The 20,337-nt window shown below is 46.9% G+C and overlaps 1 protein-coding gene across 3 annotated transcripts in view; it reads left to right on the plus strand.

Moving 5' to 3' along the window:
* Positions 1 to 20,337, plus strand: part of USP35 (ubiquitin specific peptidase 35) — a 29,949-nt gene that overhangs the window by 2,141 nt on the left and 7,471 nt on the right. The window contains exons 1-5 of one of the 3 annotated variants that reach the window (XM_061343282.1): positions 208 to 702; positions 8,686 to 9,379; positions 10,794 to 10,929; positions 15,989 to 16,118; positions 17,347 to 17,448. In XM_061343282.1, the coding sequence (XP_061199266.1) occupies positions 8,698 to 9,379; positions 10,794 to 10,929; positions 15,989 to 16,118; positions 17,347 to 17,448 (1,050 nt within the window). In that variant the 5' untranslated portion in view covers positions 208 to 702; positions 8,686 to 8,697. Of the gene's footprint in view, positions 1 to 207; positions 703 to 8,682; positions 9,380 to 10,793; positions 10,930 to 15,988; positions 16,119 to 17,346; positions 17,449 to 20,337 lie in introns of those variants that run through there. The other 2 variants (XM_061343280.1, XM_061343281.1) reach the window with 2 other exon arrangements.

Below are 20,337 nucleotides of genomic sequence, written 5' to 3' on the forward strand. Positions count from 1 at the left end.
AGGAGAGATGCTTGGATTAAGGGCTCCTCAGAGGGCTGAGATGCAGGAAGGATGTTCAGGAGGGAGGGATTCAGGAGAGGGGCTCAGGATTCAGGATTCCATGAGGGATCCTCAGAGAGTCTGTGGTCAGCATGCAGAGGGAACCCTGGAGGAGGGATGCTTCAGTGACAGGGTACAGGGGGATGCTTGGAGGGAGAGATACAGGATCACCATTGTTAGGTGGGGTTGTGTGTGCAGTCCCCTGGTGCCTGCAGGGCTTTGCAAACCTATCATGAGAAACTGGCCAAGACGGATCAGGTTTTCCCTAGGGAAGCTGACCTGAGGAGAGACACCCAGGAGTGCTCCCATCCCATAGGGAACTGCTTGCAGGTTACATCTGCCCTGGGTTGGGCTTTGCAGGAGTTACTGAAGGATAAAAGCACCACCAAACCCTTGGGGATGTCTGTATCTCCAAGCAGTGAGGCAGCATCTGATGGATCCCAGTGTTAACCCTCGCTCCAACATGCTTTGTCAAACAGGACGTGGTTTCCCCTTGGTCTGTATGCAGGGGTTTAGTTTCTTGACACAGACAAGAGCAGGCAGAAATCTGAAGGAAGAAGAGCGATGTTAATGCTATAAATACCTGCAGAAAACAGCCAGCTTTCCGGAGGAGATGTATTTACAGTCTCCAGGGATGATAATAGAAAGGACATTGGTCTGAAGGTCAGTGCAGGATGCAGGCACTCCTGGTATAAAGCCCTATGGAACAGGGGAGCACAGCTCTGGCTGAGAGCTCTGGAAAGCAGAAGGGGAAGATATGTTCCTGTGGGGAATGTGAGGAGGAGTGACCATCCTGGGATAAACTGACCTGGTGTGGGCAGGACAAAGCTTTGGGGCATCCAATGCTAAATGCATTCAGTAAGTTAAGAAGCAATTGGGATGGGTTATTTCTGCCTGTGGTTGGTGCTGGGCTTAGAGGTTTGTAATGGTGAGAGCAAGTCCTGCCCTTTCCGTGCCTTTCTCTGCTGCTGGTTTAAATGAAAGGGGAGAGGAATTTAATTCCTTGTGTCTTGCTTTCTGCATCCATAGCATAGTTATTAACATGCTAGTGATGGCTTTGAGATGCTTTATTAGACCAGGATACCAATAGGTATCAGAGATGCATGTATTAGAGATATTAGAGATGTGTATGTAGCTCTTGACTGGAGGGGAGGAACAGAGCTGGGAGGAGGAGGCTGAAGAAAGAGCGGGTGAGATGTCAGAGCCTTGGGCTTTATTTGGTATTACTGCACTGATCACTGACATCCAGCCAAAGCCTTTCTCTATTCAATGACTGAGTGCCCAAGAGCAAAAAGCAGAGAGCAAGAGAAGAAGCCGATCGATCTGTGTGCACCAAAGAAACCAAAGAAGAAGCACTGGGGAAGTAAGAGAGCAGGGTGGCTAAAGAGATGGGCTCAGGAAGGGCAGCAGCCCAGCATTGCTGTCCATGAGTTAAGGCCATGGTAAGTCACTTAGAGATGGCTGATAGAGCTGTATGGTGTCGTCAAGCATGTTTATAATGGCTTAGAGGAAAAAGGAATGATGAAATGCATGACACTGCAGAAGAAAGGAGAAGGGTCCTCAGTGGTCTAAACCATCTGATTTTATTATGGTAAAATTTTATATGGTAAGTTTAGGCTGATTGCCTTTTATTTGGGTAAGGGGCAATGGATTCAGTCTAAAACAGGGGAAGTTCAGGTTGGATGTAAGGGAGAAGCTCTTCCCTGTGAGGGTGCTGAGGCGCTGGCACAGGGTGCCCAGAGAAGCTGTGGCTGCCCCATCCCTGGCAGTGTTCAAGGCCAGGTTGGACACGGGCTTGGAGCAAGCTGCTCCAGTGGAAGGGGTCCCTGCTTGTGGCAGGGGTTGCAGCTGGATGAGCTTTGAGGGCCCTTCCAACCCAAACCAGTCTAGGATTCTATGATCCTATTGGAACCCATTGGAAATCTGTGCGGTCACAGGAGAGAATCTCACTGCTCCCAAGGTGGAGCTCCGGATGTACAGCAAATCCATGCAGAAATACCAGCATTTGAGTGATGATGCTCAGATAAATCTCCACTCTCTGGAGAGGCCAGAGAGCTGCAGAGCAGGGTGCAAGGTCCTGCAGAGCGTGGGGACAGCCTCCTACTGCTGCCTGTGACTAAAGGGGGATCTCCATCAGCGCTGTACTAAAGGGCGGCTGTGATTCAGAGCCGCAGAGGACAGGAAAGCACGAGGAGCCTTGCCAGCCAGAAGTAATTAGCTCTAGTGAGTAGGAGACACACAACACAAGTACAGTCTGTCACTGGAAAGCAGTTTGGGACAGGAAGAGAAGAATATGTGATCCCCTTGAAAAGAGAAGGGAAATTTAGGACGGCAGATTATAATTACACACGAAAATGTTTGGCCAGGCTTCCGTGCTGGCACTTTTTCCCTGTTACGACTGCAGATGGGGAGAGCCACACTTCTGTTTCCAAAGGGGTATTTAATTGGGTTTTTCTGGAGTTATTAGGTCTGAGCTTCTGCCCAGACCTCATAGAAATGGGCGTGATCCTCTTCTGTGCCATGGCACTTGATGGGTGCGACTCAGAGAGCAGTTGAAGTGAGCAAAGTAAGGTGGAGCATTGCCATTAATGTACTTGCAGGTCTGGAGAGGTTTGGTTGCTGGCTCTGCCATAACCTACTGCATCTCCTGCAGCCCTGATCCAGCTCTGGGGCAGCAGCACAAGAGGGACGTGGAGCTGTTGGAGTGAGTCAAGAGGAGGCCATGGAGCTGCTGCGAGGGCTGGAGCAGCTCTGCTCTGGAGCCAGGCTGAGAGAGCTGGGCTGGGGCAGCCTGGAGAAGAGAAGGCTCCTGAAGGGGAGACCTTAGAGCAGCTCCAGTGCCTAAAGGGGCTGCAGGAAAGCTGGAGAGGGGCTTGGGACAAGGGCCTGTAGGGACAGGCCAAGGGGAATGGGTTGGAAGGGGCTTGGAGCAAGCTGCTCTAATGGAAGGTGTCCCTGCTCATGGCAGAGGTTGGAACTGGATGAGCTTTAAGGCCCCTTCCAACCCAAACCAGTCTGGGGTTCTACGATTCTATGAAATGGTTTGATCTGGATGTGCATCAGTGTTATCATATGGCTACAACTATGTGAATGGTACCTGCTCTGTCACTTAATGCGAGATCTTTCCTTGTGTATCTTCCTATAGATACAGTTTGTAGGCCATTGGGCTCTATTTTAATTGAAGCCTTGAGCCATTGTTGCAGTGAAAATAATACATAAGAGAGGCTGAGGCTTTAGAGAACAGTGATTAGCCGGATGTGAAATAATAAAGAAGTAGAGAGAAGTGATTGTGTCATTGGGAGGACTCAAGATAGAAACCACAGCATCAAGTCACTGTGAATGCTTGATGTATGCACAGAAGAGCATTGAACTGGAATCACATCAGTTACATTAATTAAGGTTATTTAGTCAGAAACACTAAATCTCAGCTAAATGAAGAGTGTGACCAGATGTGTAAATGATAATAGATCACGGGGAGGCAGAAGTAGGAGGTGCAGCAGCATGGATGAGGGCCCAGCAGTGGATTTGCTTGGTTATTTCCAGCCCTATAGGGAAATGGCCATTTTTTCCTAGTTATTTAAAGAGCTTTTTTTTTAGCCTTTTGGAGGAATAGTCATAAGGAAGTGGTAATAATGACTGCCTGTGACTGTCTGATACCTGCTGCTCAGGCTGTATCTACTGGATGTGGTAATGAGGAGTCACAGGCTATGGTCGTTCATCCTTGGCTGGAAGAACAGGCAGGTGCTTTGGACCAAAAATAACCCCCTTTGCCTATGAATAAAGGGGAAAACCATCATTAGGACACAATTGCTTTAATGCTCCTGGAAAACAGACCTAGAGAGATTTGTGACACAGGGGATGGTCCTTTTCAGAAGTTACATACCAAGTCATGGCAAATTTTGTACCAATCTTCAAGCATCCAGTGCTGTCTGTGCAGTATTGTGTGCTCTAGCAAGGCACTGCGTGCCCTCCCTTCCATCCTGCAGCAGCTCAGCACGCTGCAGGATTGAGCCCTAATTGCCTGGCTGCCTGGAGGATGCAGCAGGAGGAGCAGTAATGTCTTGGTTGACATAAAAGAAACCATTTCAGCAGCAGTTAAGGATAGTAAAAGGTGAATCTCGTCTCTGTACTTCCAGGCCCCCAGAGAATTCAGGGAAGGGGATCATCATTTCATCTTCTTCTTTGTAAGCAGGAAGCAAATCACTTTATTTATCAGCTTGTTTGATGGTGGAATTTTTTCCTTCCTTTAGTGGTATTTATCCAACTATAAATGATGCCAGTAGAGGAAATGTGCTGAATTTATTACCAAGTTTCCCTGATGCTAAGGGACATCTGAGATTTATCTTTTCAGAGCTTTGTAAGATCTGGGACGTGGGAACTGATGCTGCATTCTGCGTAAGATCCTAAGGAGCCTTTCCTGGCAATCAGCTGCTGGCAGGGATAAGGGAATGCATTGATTTAGCAATAATTGGATAGAGTTCAATTGAAATGAATCCTAACTAAAGGGAAAGTGCAGGCAGAAAATAAATATAACACCTCTGAACAGTGCAGATGATGGAGATTAGACCCAAGCAAAGCCCAAGGTCAGTTTTCATCCTGAGGTTGGGTTTGGGGTTGGGTTTTTCTGCAGTTTACTTGGTTTAGAGAGTGAAGATGAGCTGGGCGATGCTCTCTTGGCTTAAATTCCTCTTCCTTCTCTGGTTTCTAGAGCATGGCTGGGTATCGGTCCTTGCAAGGATACATCTCATGGGCAGCAATACCTGTTGCAAGTGTTGATGAAATACTTCATTTATGGGTTTAGATGGAATTTGAGTCTGGAGCCAGAGCTGCAATCTTTAACAGCACCCTTTTTATTCTGAGGGGGCATGGGAGGAAACACAGGGTGTATTTGTGCATGCAGTGTGTGGTACCTAATGCCATCAAGACTTGTTGATGTGCCAGATGGAACAGAGAATGACTTCAGGATGGCTTTGTAGGTGTGAGCATCTGCATGACAAGGATGGGATAGGGAGACACAAGATGAGATAGGGAGACATCCCTCTTCCAGGGCACATCCCCCTCTCAAGCACATCTTCAAAAATCAAGAAGGATTATGTTAGAACCTGGTTTTGTCAGCCTTCCTTTGGTTCTTGGGATGACCATAGGGCACATCCTCTTGGAAGCTATGTCTAGCACATGAAGGAGGTGGCTGGGAATGACCAGCATTCATTTACCAAGGGTAAATCATGCCTGACTTTTGTGATGTCCTGTAAGGATGCTCTGGTAGATCTGTGGGTGAGACAGCAGTAGCGGATGCTGTCCTTGACTTGAGTAAGGCTTTTGAGATGCTGGGGATGGGCTCTTCATTAGGGACTGTAGTGATAGGACAAGGGGTGATGGGTTCAAACTGAAACAGGGGAAGTTCAGTTTGGATATAAGGAAGAAGTTCTTTACTGTGAGGGTGCTGAGGCACTGGAATGGGTTGCCCAGGGAAGCTGTGAATGCTCCATCCCTGGCAGTGTTCAAGGCCAGGTTGGACCAAGCCTTGGGTGCCATGGTTTAGTGTGAGGTGTCCCTGCCTATGGCAGGGGGGTTGGAACCAGATGATCTTAAGGTCCTTCCCAGTCCTAACTATTCTATGATTCTATGATTCAGGAGATGGAGCCAGGCTTTCCACAGCAGAGCATGGCAGGAGGATGAGAAAAAGCAGACATCGAAATGAGAGTTTCCAATTGGAATTAAGGAAAACCTTCCCACCAGGAGCTAATCAGGCCCTGGGCAGGTTGCCCAGGTTGGCTGTGTGGTCTCCATACTGAGATGCTCCAATACCTAAATAGACAAAGCCATGAACAGCTCAGTGTGATTTCAGCTCCATGCAGGGATTGCACTAAAGACCTCCCAAGGTCCTTTCCCTCCTTATCCTGTCATTTTACCCAAGATGCTCCTGCCAGTTGTTCTTCAGGGAGCAGAACAGTTTTGCCATTTCATGGGATCGTTTCTTTTCCCTGCAAAGCTCATATTGCACTTTCTGTGTGAGCTACAGAGCAGATGGGAACCTCAAAGCTGCTCTTCAGCTTCATAATTAACATTGACCTTCTACAGCAACCTCCTGTGCTCCAGGAACTCGGTTCGCTTTCCAAGCAGGAATGAGTTGATCCCCACATCTTTTCCATGAGTTGTTATTGCCAGTGGGGAAGATGAAGTGCAGAAAGGTTGTCCCACTTCAGGAACACTCATTATAAAAGCCTGATTATCTCTTTATTTCAGTATTAAATACAGGAGAGCCAGGGACCAGATCTCTAAGGCAGCATTCGGCTGCTCACCAATGGAATTGTCCTTCCCTCTCCTGCAGCATCCTGGGTTATTTATGATGCACTTCCAATTCCTACAACAAATGAGACAGGGATCTTGCAGACAATCGTCTCCTCCTCTGCAAACCCTGATTCATTCTTCAGGCAGGTCCTGGGGGAAAAAGAAAGCTAATATGAGATCCTTTAAATAATATCTCTCTGAAAGCATCTGGAGCTGTGCTGGGGTTGAATTAGCCATCTAAACTCCTCACCTTTGACATGTTGATGATGTTTTAGTGTGGAATGCTCTTTCAGTGTAGTTTTAAGACTGTGATATTTATGATTACGTATTACAAAGCAACTTGAGTGCTTTGAGTGCTAAGATTATAAATGTTATCTTCTCAGCATCATCTATCTGGGCTTTGTCTGGTCCATACCCAGGGAGCAGCTTGGGGTACCCTGATACGCAACAGACACATGGGCTTGTTTGTCCCCTCCTGCTGACAACAGGTAGTTAGAGAAGTGGGAGTCTGTTACCTAAAGTCCAACCTTGTACTGTAGAGTCCTTTGCAGAGAGGAGAGCATGGACCCTCCACAAGGTCAACTCAGTCATGGGATCATAGACTCACTGAGCGGTTTGAGTTGGAAGGGACCTTAAAGCTCATCCAGTTCCAACCCCTGCCATGGGCAGGGACCCCTTCCACTGGAGCAGCTTGCTCCAAGCCCCTGTGTCCAACCTGGCCTTGAGCACTGCCAGGGATGGGGCAGCCACAGCTTCTCTGGGCACCCTGTGCCAGCGCCTCAGCACCCTCACAGTAAAGAACTTCTTCCTTCTATCCAACCTGAACTTCCCCTGTTTCAGTCTGAACCCATCACCCCTTGTCCTATTGCTACAGTCCCTGATGAAGATCCCCTCTCCAACATCCTTGCAGCCCCCTTCAGATACTGGAAGACTAAACTCAGGTGGTTCTGCCTGTGTGTCTTTGAGGTCCGAATGTCAATATGAAGATTATGCATACCTTCCTTCTTCCTGCCCCATGGATCATTTCAGGCTGTAGACAGGAAAACAGGTTCTCCAAATGTGCATTTGTGCAGTACATCACACTGGGGGACCTCCTGTAGGTGAAAAAATCCTGGCTGTCTAATTACATCACTCTGGAATGGGGTTTTTTGTGCAGTAATGCATCCAACACCTATGATAGATGCTAGTTACAGATGCTGTTCTGAGCCCTTATAGGGAAATCCTTAGGGTTTCTTTAAGCACTTCCTCTTCTAATGCTTTATTGCTGCTGAATTTGGGCTGTGACAAATGGGAAACTTTGCCTGACTCTGCAGTTTCTCTCTCCTCTCGCTCTGGTCCCGCATACAAATGCAGCAGGTCCCTGGGGAGAAGCCAAGACTGCACCACTCATCCAGAGTGACTGGCAGCACGGTGCGAGTGCCAGACCTACACCGCTGCAATTGCACACAGAGCCTGCAGTCCCATCACCGCTTCCCAGGGCTTTATAGAATCATAGAATGGTTAGGGTTGGAAAGGACCTTAAGATAGAATCATAGAATCATAGAATAGTTAGGGTTGGAAAGGACCTTAAGATCATCAAGTTCCAACCCCCCTGCCATGGGCAGGGACACCTCGCTCTAAACCGTGTTACCCAAGGCCTCGTCCAACCTAGCCTTGAACACTGACAGGGATGGAGCACTCACAACCTCCCTGGACAACCTATTCCAGTGCCTCACCACCTTCACAGGAAAGAATTTCCTCCTTATATCCAATCTAAACTTCCCCTGTTTCAGTTTTAACCCATCACCCCTTGTCCTATCACTACAGTCCCTAATGAAGAGTCCATCCCCAGCATCCCTATAGGCCCCCTTCAGATACTGGAAGGCTGCTATGAGGTCTCCACTCAGCCTTCTCTTCTCCAGGCTTTGCTCTCCTTCCCTGAATGTGAAGACAATCATTGGGAGCATCTCTGTCTCTTTAGGACACATAAGCCAGTAGACATCAGTGGGAGACCTTGGCTTCCCCAGTTCCCCACTCAACCCCTCTGTAGGTCAATGGCATCATCTTGAGTTGCTGAACCCATCAAGGAGAGGGAGCTCATTGGTCCTTAGGGTCAAGTGTAAGGTTGTAGTTGGTTGTTTAGAAGACAAACATGTTAAAATGTGTGATTAGTCTGAAGAAATTCTGTATTTTTTGTGTATTAATTGTTTGGAGGCTTTTGGAGGAAGACTTTTCTGAATGTCACCATGAAAAGGGCAGAAGAACTATCATCTTCATAGGCAGCTCTCTTCTTTGAACTCCCTTGTCAACAAGGGCTTGAAAGCTCAGCAGACCCTGTTTTAACTAAACTACTGCTCTTTGCCTCTCTTTCAGCAGCTGGGAGCAGAGATGGACAAGATACTGGAAGCCGTGGTGATGTCCTCATACCCCAACAATGTGAAGCAAGGGCTTGTGAGGCGCGTTATTGAGGCAGCGAAGCAGCCCATGGACAGCGAGCAATGCTGGTCCATGCTGGAGCTGTCTACCAAGCTTTATCTCACAGGAGACACCAAGTATAAAAGAGAGATTGGGAAAGAGGTTTTGGAGGTCTATGGCCATTATCACCCAGAGGAATTTGAGGAGTTCTTCAACGTCCGCTTCCTGCTGAGTCTCCTTCAGGAAGGTTATGGACCTCTGGGGAAGAGAAGCCATTATGTACTCGATTATATCCAATTAGGACTGCAGTTTGTGCTGGACAGCCCATCAGCAAACAGCATCTTCAGCTTATTGAGGATCGAGGTGCTCCGGAAGGTCTGCGAGAGGCCGAGCCCCAAGCAGTGTGCGAAGATCTGCAAACTCTTAACCCAGCATCCTCAGTGCATTCCCACTGGAAAACACCAGGTCTTGTTCTGTCAGCAGCTGATCCGGTGCATTGGGCAGTTCCAGTGTGTTTCCGAGGGGGAAGAAGCCATCATGGAGTTCTTGGAGCAGGTGAACAAAGTGAGTGGTCTGCTGCAGAGGATCTGGAGGGCTCAGACCTCAGCCATCCTGCCCTCTTTGAAGGAGCTCTTCACCATCATTTCTTCAACAGGTAATGGGAAGAAACAAAAAGAAAACTAAAAAAGGGATGGGAATGTGAATGTTGGCTCTGATGAGGTTAATTTTCTCTAGTTTGATGGTCTCATTGGCTCCAGAAGTGCCGCCACAGCTGAAATGTAATAAACAAGCATCCCTTAAAGTTACCCAGGGCTTTAAGCTAGGAAAATAATTTGTTCCAAACCTCTGTGTAAAACAGTGAGGTTTTGGACAGAAGGCAATAAATAGTGAGCGAGCAATGGTGCAGGAACAACACAGAGAAGCTTGATGAGTGCAAATCCATTGGCTGTACTGTGATTCACCTAAAAATGCCTCCCAGTACCTAAAGGGAGCCTACAGGAAACCTGGAGAGGGGCTTTGGCCAAGGGCCTGTAGGGACAGGCCAAGGGGAATGGCTTGAACCTGCCCGAGGGGAGACTGAGCTGAGCTCTTAGGCAGAAGCTCTTCCCTGTGAGGGTGCTGAGGCGCTGGCACAGGGTGCCCAGAGAAGCTGTGGCTGCCCCATCCCTGGCAGTGTTCAAGGCCAGGTTGGACACAGGGGCTTGGAGCAAGCTGCTCCAGTGGAAGGTGTCCCTGCCCTGGCAGGGGTTGGAGCTGGATGAGCTTCAACGTCCCTTCCAACCCAAACCAGTCTGGGATTCTATGGAACCCCACAGTCTGTACACATGAGTTAACTGCATTGCAATATTTGCAGCACCGTTTTGTGTGCTCAGCATTTTCCAGCATCAGCTGAGCTTAATGGAAAGCTCTTTATCTGCAGCTGGTGAGTGGCACTCAAAGGCTTTTAGAAATGTCACTCTCTTATGGCTGACTTGATGGGACCCCACAGCCTGATCCCTACCAGAAACCAGGGACAAAGCTAAGGAGTTATTTTGCACCAATCTAGAGATAGAAGCCCTACTATCTCTCTGGCTGGTGATCGTATCTTAAGGTGGGACAGAAGATATTTAACCAACTTCTGGGGCCTTTAAGTTACTGCAGAGGGTCTCAGAAGGTTTTTGGAGGTACCAGTGCCATGAAAGGCTGGACTCTGGCAGCAGATGAGCTCCTGCTGCTGCTATTGCTAAGCCCATGAGAAGGATTTTTCAGTGCTCTCTGTATGAAATCCACTTCCTTTGGAAGTTGCTTCATGAGGCAAACCTGCAGTTGCACCTCAGTGCAACTATGTGCAGTACTTAGCATAAGGAGAGGAAATTTGGGACCCAAGATCTTGGGCCTCTGATTTCTTCCTCCCTTTGGGCTGTGTATGGCTTCATGCAACAGCCCGTCTGCTATGACCCAGCCTCATGATGTGCTCTATTTATGTAGGCAGAAATGATTTGCCTTTTAGAAACAAGAAGTGACCTCATGTGCCTGGTTTTCCTGGTGACTAACATCTTCATTGCTGGCGCTCATCCATGTCTTTGCAGAGGAGCAGGAAGCACCATCCAACGCCTTGGCCAGCGTGGTCCAGTTTGTCCCTCTGGAGCTTATGGATGGTGTTATAAGAAACCTAACCAATGATGACAGCATCACTGATGTGCAAATGATGACGGCCATTGGCAGGTAGGAGAGGCTGCATTAGTGAGCATCATTCTCAGTTCAGAGAAAAACCTGCCCCAAAGCTGCACTTAGCTCCTCTGTGTGATTTTATCCCAACCAGGTTGGCTGGTGCTGTCTAGTGAGGAGTGTGTGAGCAAAAAGGGAGCTTTACTATTCTTTACTGTGAGGGTGGTGAGGCACTGGAATGGGTTGCCCAGGGAGGTTGTGAATGCTCCATCCCTGGCAGTGTTCAAGGCCAGGTTGGACAGAGCCTTGGGTGCCATGGTTTAGTGTGAGGTGTCCCTGCCCATGGCAGGGGGCTGGAACTTGATGATCATAAGGTCCTCTCCAAGCCAAACCATTCTATGATTCTATGTTGATCTCTGTCTCCCTTCACAGACACCACCCTAAATCACCAGTCATATCTAAAAGTCTTGGAAAGGGAGGTGTGCCCAACTGTTTCAGTAATCCTTGACCTTTGTTGGGTGAATATGGTGCTGCTGGCCTGGATCTTAGTGATGTATATTTATCCCAGCCCTCTGTGTAAGCAGAGTCAATGGAGACCTTATCAAGGTGTGATGAAGAGGAGGTGCGATACTACCTGATAGGTTAGACCTGGTCTTTGCAGTGCCAGTGCCCTCTTTGGCATCACTAGATCTTCCTTGCATACTTGTGTTCAAGCCCTTCTGTGCTCCAGTTCCTTGCTCTACACTCACTCTAGGGGTATCTTTGATGATCTTAAGGGTCTTTTCCAACCTAAATGAATCTATGATTCTATCTTCAACCCATGCTTTCCTTGGAGGTTTACATTTAAATAGGTGTTCACATACAGTAACACATGCACTTAACCCAAGGGAGCTGCTGTGAGTTGATCTCACTGGAAACATGTCTTTTCCTCTTCTTATTGTAGGATTTGTGTGTGTGTCCCCAGTAATGTTACATGACAAAACCATGCATTATTCCTAATGGGAACTTTACGTATGCAGAAAAGACTTGCTTCTCTTTGACTTGCTGGAGAAGGACATGGTTTTCCCACAGTCCAGAGCAATCCAAGACAAAAGATGAAGTTATTAGCTCAGTTCTTAACCTTCTTTCTCCCTCTTTTCCCCCTTCTAACCACCTGCTGCTGTGAGCTCCAGGCAATAAATCTTCTACGAGCGCCAGTGGCTAAATATAGAGGTTGCAAAATCAATTGCATCATTTCTTAAAGCAGTCTTTGTCACGCAGAGGGATGAGTAAATGATTACTCAGAGCTAGCCAAACATTAAGCAGAGCCTGCAAAATGTAATTAAGATCACTTAGGAGAAAGGCAGAAGGTTTGGCAGCGTGTTTATGGTAGACGGGTGCCCCAGAAAACAGCAGAACAATCATCAGCCTTTGGATGAGTGTGTGCTCGATGCCCAGAAAATCAAGGGAAAACATACAAGTTGAAAGGATCTTTCAGTTTAGGACACAAATCTCTTCCTCCAAAGTTTGGGATTAGGAGTTACTAGCAGGGGAATAAACTGAATGTGGGGTTGAGCTTCTGATCCAGCATTTGAAGAGCAAATAGAGGTAACAAAAAGCAAGGCTGGCACCTGCTGGTGTAGGTGAACACCACAGTCTCTTTTAGTTTCTTGTTATTGAGAGCTTTCTGAAGGTGTTTTGAAGAAGGTGTTACGGTAGGTCCGAGGTCAGATTTTATCCTGATGTTTTCAATCACTGGAGGGGAAGATAACCTCATGTTAGGAGTAGTTATAGTTTAGAACATCTGTCATGTGAAAAGGGAACAGGAGGTGCTCAACAGAAGAAATGGATCTGCAGTTTGAAGGGAGAGTTTCTGCAGCTTGGTTTGACAACACAAACTATAGGACTGTACTTGCAAGAGGGAGGAGAAGGGAAAAAGGCAGATAAGTGGTACCGAGCATCCAAAATGGGGAGGGTTTTATGCTCAAGTTCTCCTATTGACTAAATGTTTCTTGTATTCTCCTCCATCTGGTAAAACTTTTCATGAAGACAAAGTTGCTTTGTGTGCTTCCAGTATCAACTAACTCGGTGAAGAAACATGAGGTTTTGTCTTTTCATTACATGTAGTGTAGACGAGGCCTTCAGTGCCATGGGTTAGTGGTGGCCTTGGCAGTGCTGGAAGACAGTTGGACCTGATGAGCTTAAAGGGCTTTTTCAACCTGTCGGATTCTATGATTCTGTGATTTTAGAGTTTGTCTCTTTTTTAATAAACTCTATTAAAGTGCATCTATGACTTCAGAAGTACTCACTGAGTTGCTTTATTACTTGTCCTGGGGTTGTATATGTTCAAAGAGCCCATGTCCCGATGAAGAAGGCATCTGCTATCACACGCTAATGCAGACACTTGCTACCTCTGGAAATCAGGATCTAAGCTTTTACAGGTTTAGCCTACCAAACCAATGGCTCCTTTGGAAAATGAGAGCCCTGGCTTCCAAAGCATTTGTGGATCTTGCACTGTACAAAGTGCAATGTGAATTTAAAGTGTAATTTCTTCCTTCTGTAGCAGCGCAGGCAGCAGTAGGAAGGACTGCAACTTAGCCACTACTGCTGGTAAATGATGCCTTAAAGAGGAAAAGGTTATTTTATGGCTTTGCAAAAAACAGACAGGATAAAAGGGACCTTTGGATCTCTGGATCCATCTCCCTGCTTTATAGGCATTGACATCATAGATCCTTTTAATGGATGTTCAACTACACTGCTCAAAGCAGGAAGGGCTTTTGCTCCCCCTGCTCTTCTTTCATAGCTGTTCCACCTTTGGGTTGCTTTAATGGTTCGAATCTCTCCTCTAATAGCCAGCCTATATATATTTCTGGCCACCTTATCCCTCATTTGATCTTACACCCACATAAATAGCTGAAATAACTCTTTTGCCTCCCTGGTGTTTATTCCTTCGATGTATACAGGCAGAGCAGTCCCTTCCCATCTCTGCTTTCCTGTGGCTATGCTAACCAAGCCAAGCTATTTTAAGCTTTTCTTACAGGAAATGTTCTCCATTTCCCTGAGCACCTTAACAGGCTTTTTCAGCACCTGCTCCCATTTCACTTCATTAGTGTTGGACATGGACAGTGGTGTTTGTACATCATGTTCCGTGTGCCTTGGACATCAAGGACTTGGACAACAGCATGGGAGGCTCTTGTTTTGCCATAGAAAAGAACATTTTCTTCTTGTCTTTTCCATGGCTGTTGTTGCACTGGGAACTCGTAGTCACCTGGTGTCTGGCTGGTTGTCTTCAAGCAGAAGATTTACTGTCATGTAGCATCCATTTCTTGTGCCTTGCGTGTGCTTTGAATCATTACATTTCCTCCCACTTCTGCATTTCTAATGCTCAGGGTCTCCTTTGTGCTACCTTGATCCTCTTCTTGTTTTGATGATGCCTCCCAGCTTTACATCACCACCGATTCACAGCCATGTTGTGTTTGTGCTAACATTAGGCCCTGAAGAATGCTGCTTGTGATCTCCTTTCAGAAAGCCAGTCAGATACGATCTACTTCTGTCCTTTGACTAGAAATTCATATATTCTGTCAAACCTAACTTTGGCACCTATGGCAACTCTCTGTGTCATGGTATCCCTTCTTCCCACCTATGCTCTCATTGCCTGTCTTCATTATAGGAATTGTCTTCCTATTCTTCCCACATAAAGCACTGTACAAAAGTTAATAGAGTCATTAAACCTCAGCAGAGTTGAGTTTTATAAGATGGAAATCACCATCTCCTCTTGGTTGGAGTTTGTGAGCACTTGTGTTTCACTTTCCTATCAGCTGTGTTGCTCTTGTTTCCATTCTCAGATCTTTTACCTGCCTCCTCTTTGTCACCCTGATCAATTCGTTTCTCTTGCTGAAAAGGAAGGCAGAGGAGGTGTTTAGTGTGGAAGTCACATTTAGGGGCCATACCATATCTTTAATCACCATCACACCCTCCATAGATAGTGATTGCACAGCTTCCCTTGTTCTCTTCTAATGCAAATGTCTGTGGAAGCTTTTCTGGCATTTGCTTAAATACCCAGCTTTGGTATTTCTCAACATCCCAATGTATTCTGCTCTTCAGGCTTCCTTTGCTCCCTAGCCTTTTGTTTTTCCAGTTTCTTGAAGACTTTACTTATTCCTACTCTTTGCCTTGTGGTGGTTACTTGTCTGTGCTCCCTTCATATATTTTACACAAGATGCAGTCTAATAGGCAGGAGGGACTGATTGGGTAAAATATCTGGACTGAGGTGGGAAACTGAGCATCTGGGATATCTTCAAATCAAAGGTACTGAAATGATCAGCAGAGTTTGACCCTTGGAAATCCCAAGCCTTAGTTACTTCCCATCTTCGTTGAATGTCAAATTTCAACAGAAACAACGTGTCATCACTTAGTCTGAGGTTATTTTCTTATTAGTGACTTCTGCAAAGGATTTATAACTTGCAGAAAGATGACAACGTGTTTCTGGAGTGGTTATAGATGAAATGTGTTAGCTGTGACATTCAGGAATATCTGGCTTCCATTAGAGTTACCAGTTTTCATGGAGAGTTACTGGGTTTTCATGTGCTTCTGGAAATCAATGTTTCCCACACAGAGAATTAAAAGCTCTGAATCTGTTTTTTCCTTACCAGTAACAATGCAGAGGTTCATTGGACAGAGCCTTGGGTGACATGGTTGAGTGGGAGGTGTCCCTGCCCATGGCAGGGGAGTTGGAACTGAATGTTCTTAAGGTCCTTTCCAACCCTAATTATTCTATGGTTCTATGATCATTTGTTTTCTAATGGTGACTATGCAGAGACCCTGATCAACACTTCACAGAGGTAGTATATAGAGTTGCAGTGTTAAAACTGGAACTCAAGTTGGCTGTAGTCAGTGGAAGAAATCCCCACTTTCTTCTGTGAACTTGGCTCTGACTCCCTGGTCCGTGTGGTTCACCACATCATGACGGGGTAATTCCACTTCAGGCTCTGTTGTGCTTTGACTAACATGTGAGATGCCTTATTAAGAGCCTGTCTCTTACCCAGTTATCCCACTAGACATGAATTTGGAGGAGGTTTATCTCAAAGTGAAGATTGGCTTCCACAATCTTACTTGAAGAGCTTGTATTTCATTTCAGGATGATCGACTGGGTGTCCTGGCCCCTGGGCAAGCACATAGACAAGTGGATCATCGCTCTGCTGAAGGGTTTGGCTGCAGTGAAAAAGTTCAGCATCTTGATTGAAGTTACTCTTTCTAAGATTGAAAAGGTCAGTGGGCTCTTAAACATGAATGTGACCAATAGACTTGTCCCTGAACCTCAGATATCTTGCCTTTCAACTGAATGAGGACAAGATGTGACTTGAGACGTGCCTTGCAAATGCTGCTTTTCTGTGTATGGGGTGATGGGCTGAGCTAAAAATGTTGTTCTCCAAAACAACCTGTGGTTCTTTAGGTCTTGGTGTGCAGAGGTATTGATATCTTAAAGGTTATGAAATAAAAGAAGTCAAGGATTTTCAAGCCAACCAACCAATTTCCTTCCCAAACTATGGAGCTCTTGTAACATCTGCCTTTGGGAATGTGACATGCTCTCCTTCAGCTGTGCCTGCTTGGCACAGGCAAAATACACACTAGTGAGCCTATTAACTACACAGTCACAGATGAGTTTGAAAGCCTGTGCCCTGGCCTTAGTTCATTTGCTAGTGCAGATAAAGCCCCCACTGCCTTTTCCATCACCTCTTTCTGCAATGAGTACTTGGTGCTCTCTGAAAACTGTGTCATCAAGGGCTGAAATTGGTCACCACTTTAAAGCATTTTCCATGCTGTGATCCTGCTGTTCCCTCCTTTGTATGATGGGGATAACACCAGGTTGAGCCTCCAGTGGAAGCCAGCATTGAAATTATTAAGATTGTGATTATTAGTATTGGAACATCATCAATAGCTGCAGGTGTCCTTGTGATCCCCCATGTGCGTTGAGCAGTGGGAGAGTAGCCAAGCATCTTTGGCTTTTCTTTATCTTTTCTTTTGTTTAATACAGAGGAAAAGGACACAGCCCTTAAAATAACATGAGTTTTGAAACTCTTAGAAGTATGGTAGAGGGCATTGTCAACTTATGCCATTGTCTGTGAAGTAGGATAAATACCATTACTTCACCTTTGAAAAACACCTTTGCTTTCTATCTGCCTGAAAGGTTAGTGGCAAAGATCCAAATACCACAGTGAGCATCCCTCTGTGCTTGCAAGGCCTCATCCATCAGGAGGCGTGGAGGTGCAGCGGGGTTACAGAGAGGGTGAGGATAACCCACATGGTATTTTAGGATGCTCTGGATAGGAGACGACTGGAGGCCTTGCTGCGGGCTGCTTGCTTCGACATCCAGCATTGAGCAGAAGCAGACCAGCAGCTGTGGGAGATGCCCAGTGCCTCTTTCCTGCTGGTCCCTTCTCCCACGTGTTGCGGTGCCATCCTACCTTCTCATTTGCTTCCTTTCTCCCCCACCAGGTCTTCTCCAAGTTGCTGTACCCCATCGTGAGGGAGGGGGCTTTGTCCGTCCTGCAGTACATGCTGCTGAGCTTCCAGCACTCCCACGAGGCATTTCACTTGGTAAGGCTGGGCTGTGCTTGGGTGAGGGCATTGCCCTGAGTGTAACCGTGATGTGGGGCAATGGGAGTGAAAGGGAACCTGAGGTGCTGAGATACTGGGTGATATTTCCCTCACCTGCTTGATTTCAATGACTGATGTAAACCCAACCCTGTCCATCCACTTGTAGCCTGTCCTGGAAGATGCAGGTAAGCCTCTGGTAGCCTCTCCTGCAGCCCAAACAGCTTTTGGAGCACCACAAAGCGGGTGATGAGATGTGGAGGGAAGACCTGAGTCTAAAAGGACTTGTTTGCCACAGACAGAGCAACCACTCAGTGTCAGAGTGAGGTGCAGAGAAGAGCTGTGGCTTTGTTCTTCTCATGGGTCCTCCCATTTCTCTTGAGCTTTACCAGCCTGTTGGCTCATCTCCAGGGATAAACCAGTATAAAGCTGGATGGGGCCTGGCTCTTCCAGATTTGAAATGTGTGCAGTGTGTGCATGCTCCACTTTTCATCTATGGTGCTCTACCAGCTGGAGGAGTGATCTCTAGGGCAAGTGCATCCCTTTGGTCCTCTCCCAGCTTCAAAACCCAACAGCCAAAGATGCAGACGATGCAAATATATTGGGTAGAATGTCAAGCCACACTGCGGGTCCCATCAGCAGTGGCTGTAGTGCTCTTGCAATCATTTGATCCTGCTGTTTGCCAGCCTTGCAGGTGGAAGAGGAGGATGCCCTTTTTCCTGCCCTAGCTCTAAGCCCACTTGCTTCTCCCAGTCACCCTCCTTTGTGCTGAGCCATTTGTACAGCCGTGGGCTGAGCTGTTTATTAAAAGGAGCCCAGGTGAAGCCCAGGAAATCCTAATGGTCTGCATTGCCCACCTTGGTCTGGGTCTGGGACAACCACAGACAAGCATTTGACTGGAGAAGGAAAGGGAAGGAGGTAGAGGGGTGACCTGGGACAGGAATGTGAGCAGGCTACACCGACCCAGGCTGGCTTAGGTTGTAGTTTTCTATTAGCAGGTATAGAAGATACAGCCTACAGCATCCCCACTGTTTCAGCTGAGGTGTGATAGATGTTGCCACTCAGGCTTTGGGATGTGTTAGGTGAAACCTTTGTATTGAGAGCAGTGGAAGACAGGGAGTATATTCTTAAACAGCCCTTGCTGTTTCCTAAGCAGATTCCTGACTGTCCATTGGACTCAGTGGGCCCCATGCCACGTGTGACTTCCAACTGTCACCAACACATGTCACCCATTACCATTTCTTCAAGTGATGCGTCATCTTTCAAAGCATCAGTGCAATAGGACTTGAGGACTGGATCAGAACTCTTCCACTTCATGAATTCTCCACTGTTAAATGCACAAAACCACTTTTAGCAGCATTTTAATCTTCTCTTTTCATTCCCATAGTGACATTTTATAGTCAATTTTGCTGTTGACACTAAAGCACTGCTCTGCTTCTCGCTGGTGTTGTCCTTGGAATGCTGTAAATAGACAGCAAGACTGAAAGCAAAGGCATGCTTGCAGTGATTGAACTGATAAAAGCAGCAATGGAAAACTACTCCTATTAATGTCTGATTGGGTGCTTTTCCATTAAAGCCCTTCCATTTGGCTTTTTGCCTGAAGTTCACAGGATAAACAGATAAGGCTGGAATAAAGCAGAGCCGGGCAACGATTTCAACCGCTGCTTTTTCATTCCTCAGCTGGAGACACTTTAAATGAGCCTGGATTCCTTGAGAAACCCTTTGGTTTCTATAAATAGGCTCATTCCAACGCCTTGTCTTCAGTTGGGTGTCCGGAGTTTGAAACACTCCAAAAGCTGTCAGTTGCTCTTGGCTTGGAGACTCCATCTGCAGCCCAGTGAGCACAAATCCCCTCCCTTACGTACAGAAAGCCAAGGAACAAACCTGTCTTTGCTTCTCATCTCCTTGTGTTTGCCCTGGCTCTTTGGAAGGGCTTTGGGAATTGTTCCCACCACAGCTTGGTAAAATATCGATGTAGAGAATGGGATTTGTTTGCTTTCCCAACAAAATTGGAAAGGAAGTAGTTAAAATCGACAAGGTTTTGAGGAGAAAAAGGGAGAAAGGAGAGAGGAAGATGAAGGAAGAGAGGACCAAGAAATGGTTGGATTTGGGATCCTGAGACTTCATTCCAGGATTGTTCTGGGGTAAAAATAACATCATATAAACACGACAAAGGTTGCGTAAGTGCCCAGGGTCACTCTAGCACATGGGCAGGGCTGGAAATGGGTTATTCATTGTGGGTGCAGCAGAGGGTGCCCGTGAGCAATGTATGGTCTGCGTTTGTCTGCGTGCTCATTTCCAGATGAAAGCGTGATAACGAATGTGCTGTTTGTGTGCCTGTACCCACCCATCCGACCACAGCGATCCCAGTTTGGTTTATACAGTGTAAAATGCTAATACAGCACAACAGAAAATGCTTCTTGTAGGCTATTTTGTCTGTTTTGTAGGGCTGAATCACTGCACTTGGCAGTTGGTGTGTAATTCTCCTTTCCACTGTAGGTGTGTGACTTACAGACTCATAGAATCAAGCAGGTTGGAAAAGCCCTTTAAGCCCATCCAGTCCAACCATTCCCAGCACTGACAAGGCCACCACTGACCCATGGCACTGAGGCCTCGTCTCCACTTCCAGGGCTGGTGCCTGCAGCCCTGCCCTGGGCAGCCTGTTCCAATGCCTGAGCACCCTCTGGGGCAGGAATTGGTCCTCAGCTCCATCTAAACCTGCCCTGGTGCAGCTTGAGGCCGGTTCCTCTTGTCCCATCCCTTGTTCCTTGGGAGCAGAGCCCAGCCCCTCCTGGCTCCATCCTCCTGTCAGGCAGTTATAGGAGCCATCAGGTCCCCCCTGAGCCTTCTCTTCTCCATCTGAACCCCCCAGGTCCCTCAGCCCTTCCCCAT

This window comes from Neopsephotus bourkii, unplaced genomic scaffold (genome assembly GCF_033783945.1).
Source record: "Neopsephotus bourkii isolate Nb327-2 ecotype Australia unplaced genomic scaffold, CSIRO-AGI_Nbou_v1 NB_1825, whole genome shotgun sequence".
Lineage (NCBI taxonomy): Eukaryota > Metazoa > Chordata > Aves > Psittaciformes > Psittacidae > Neopsephotus > Neopsephotus bourkii.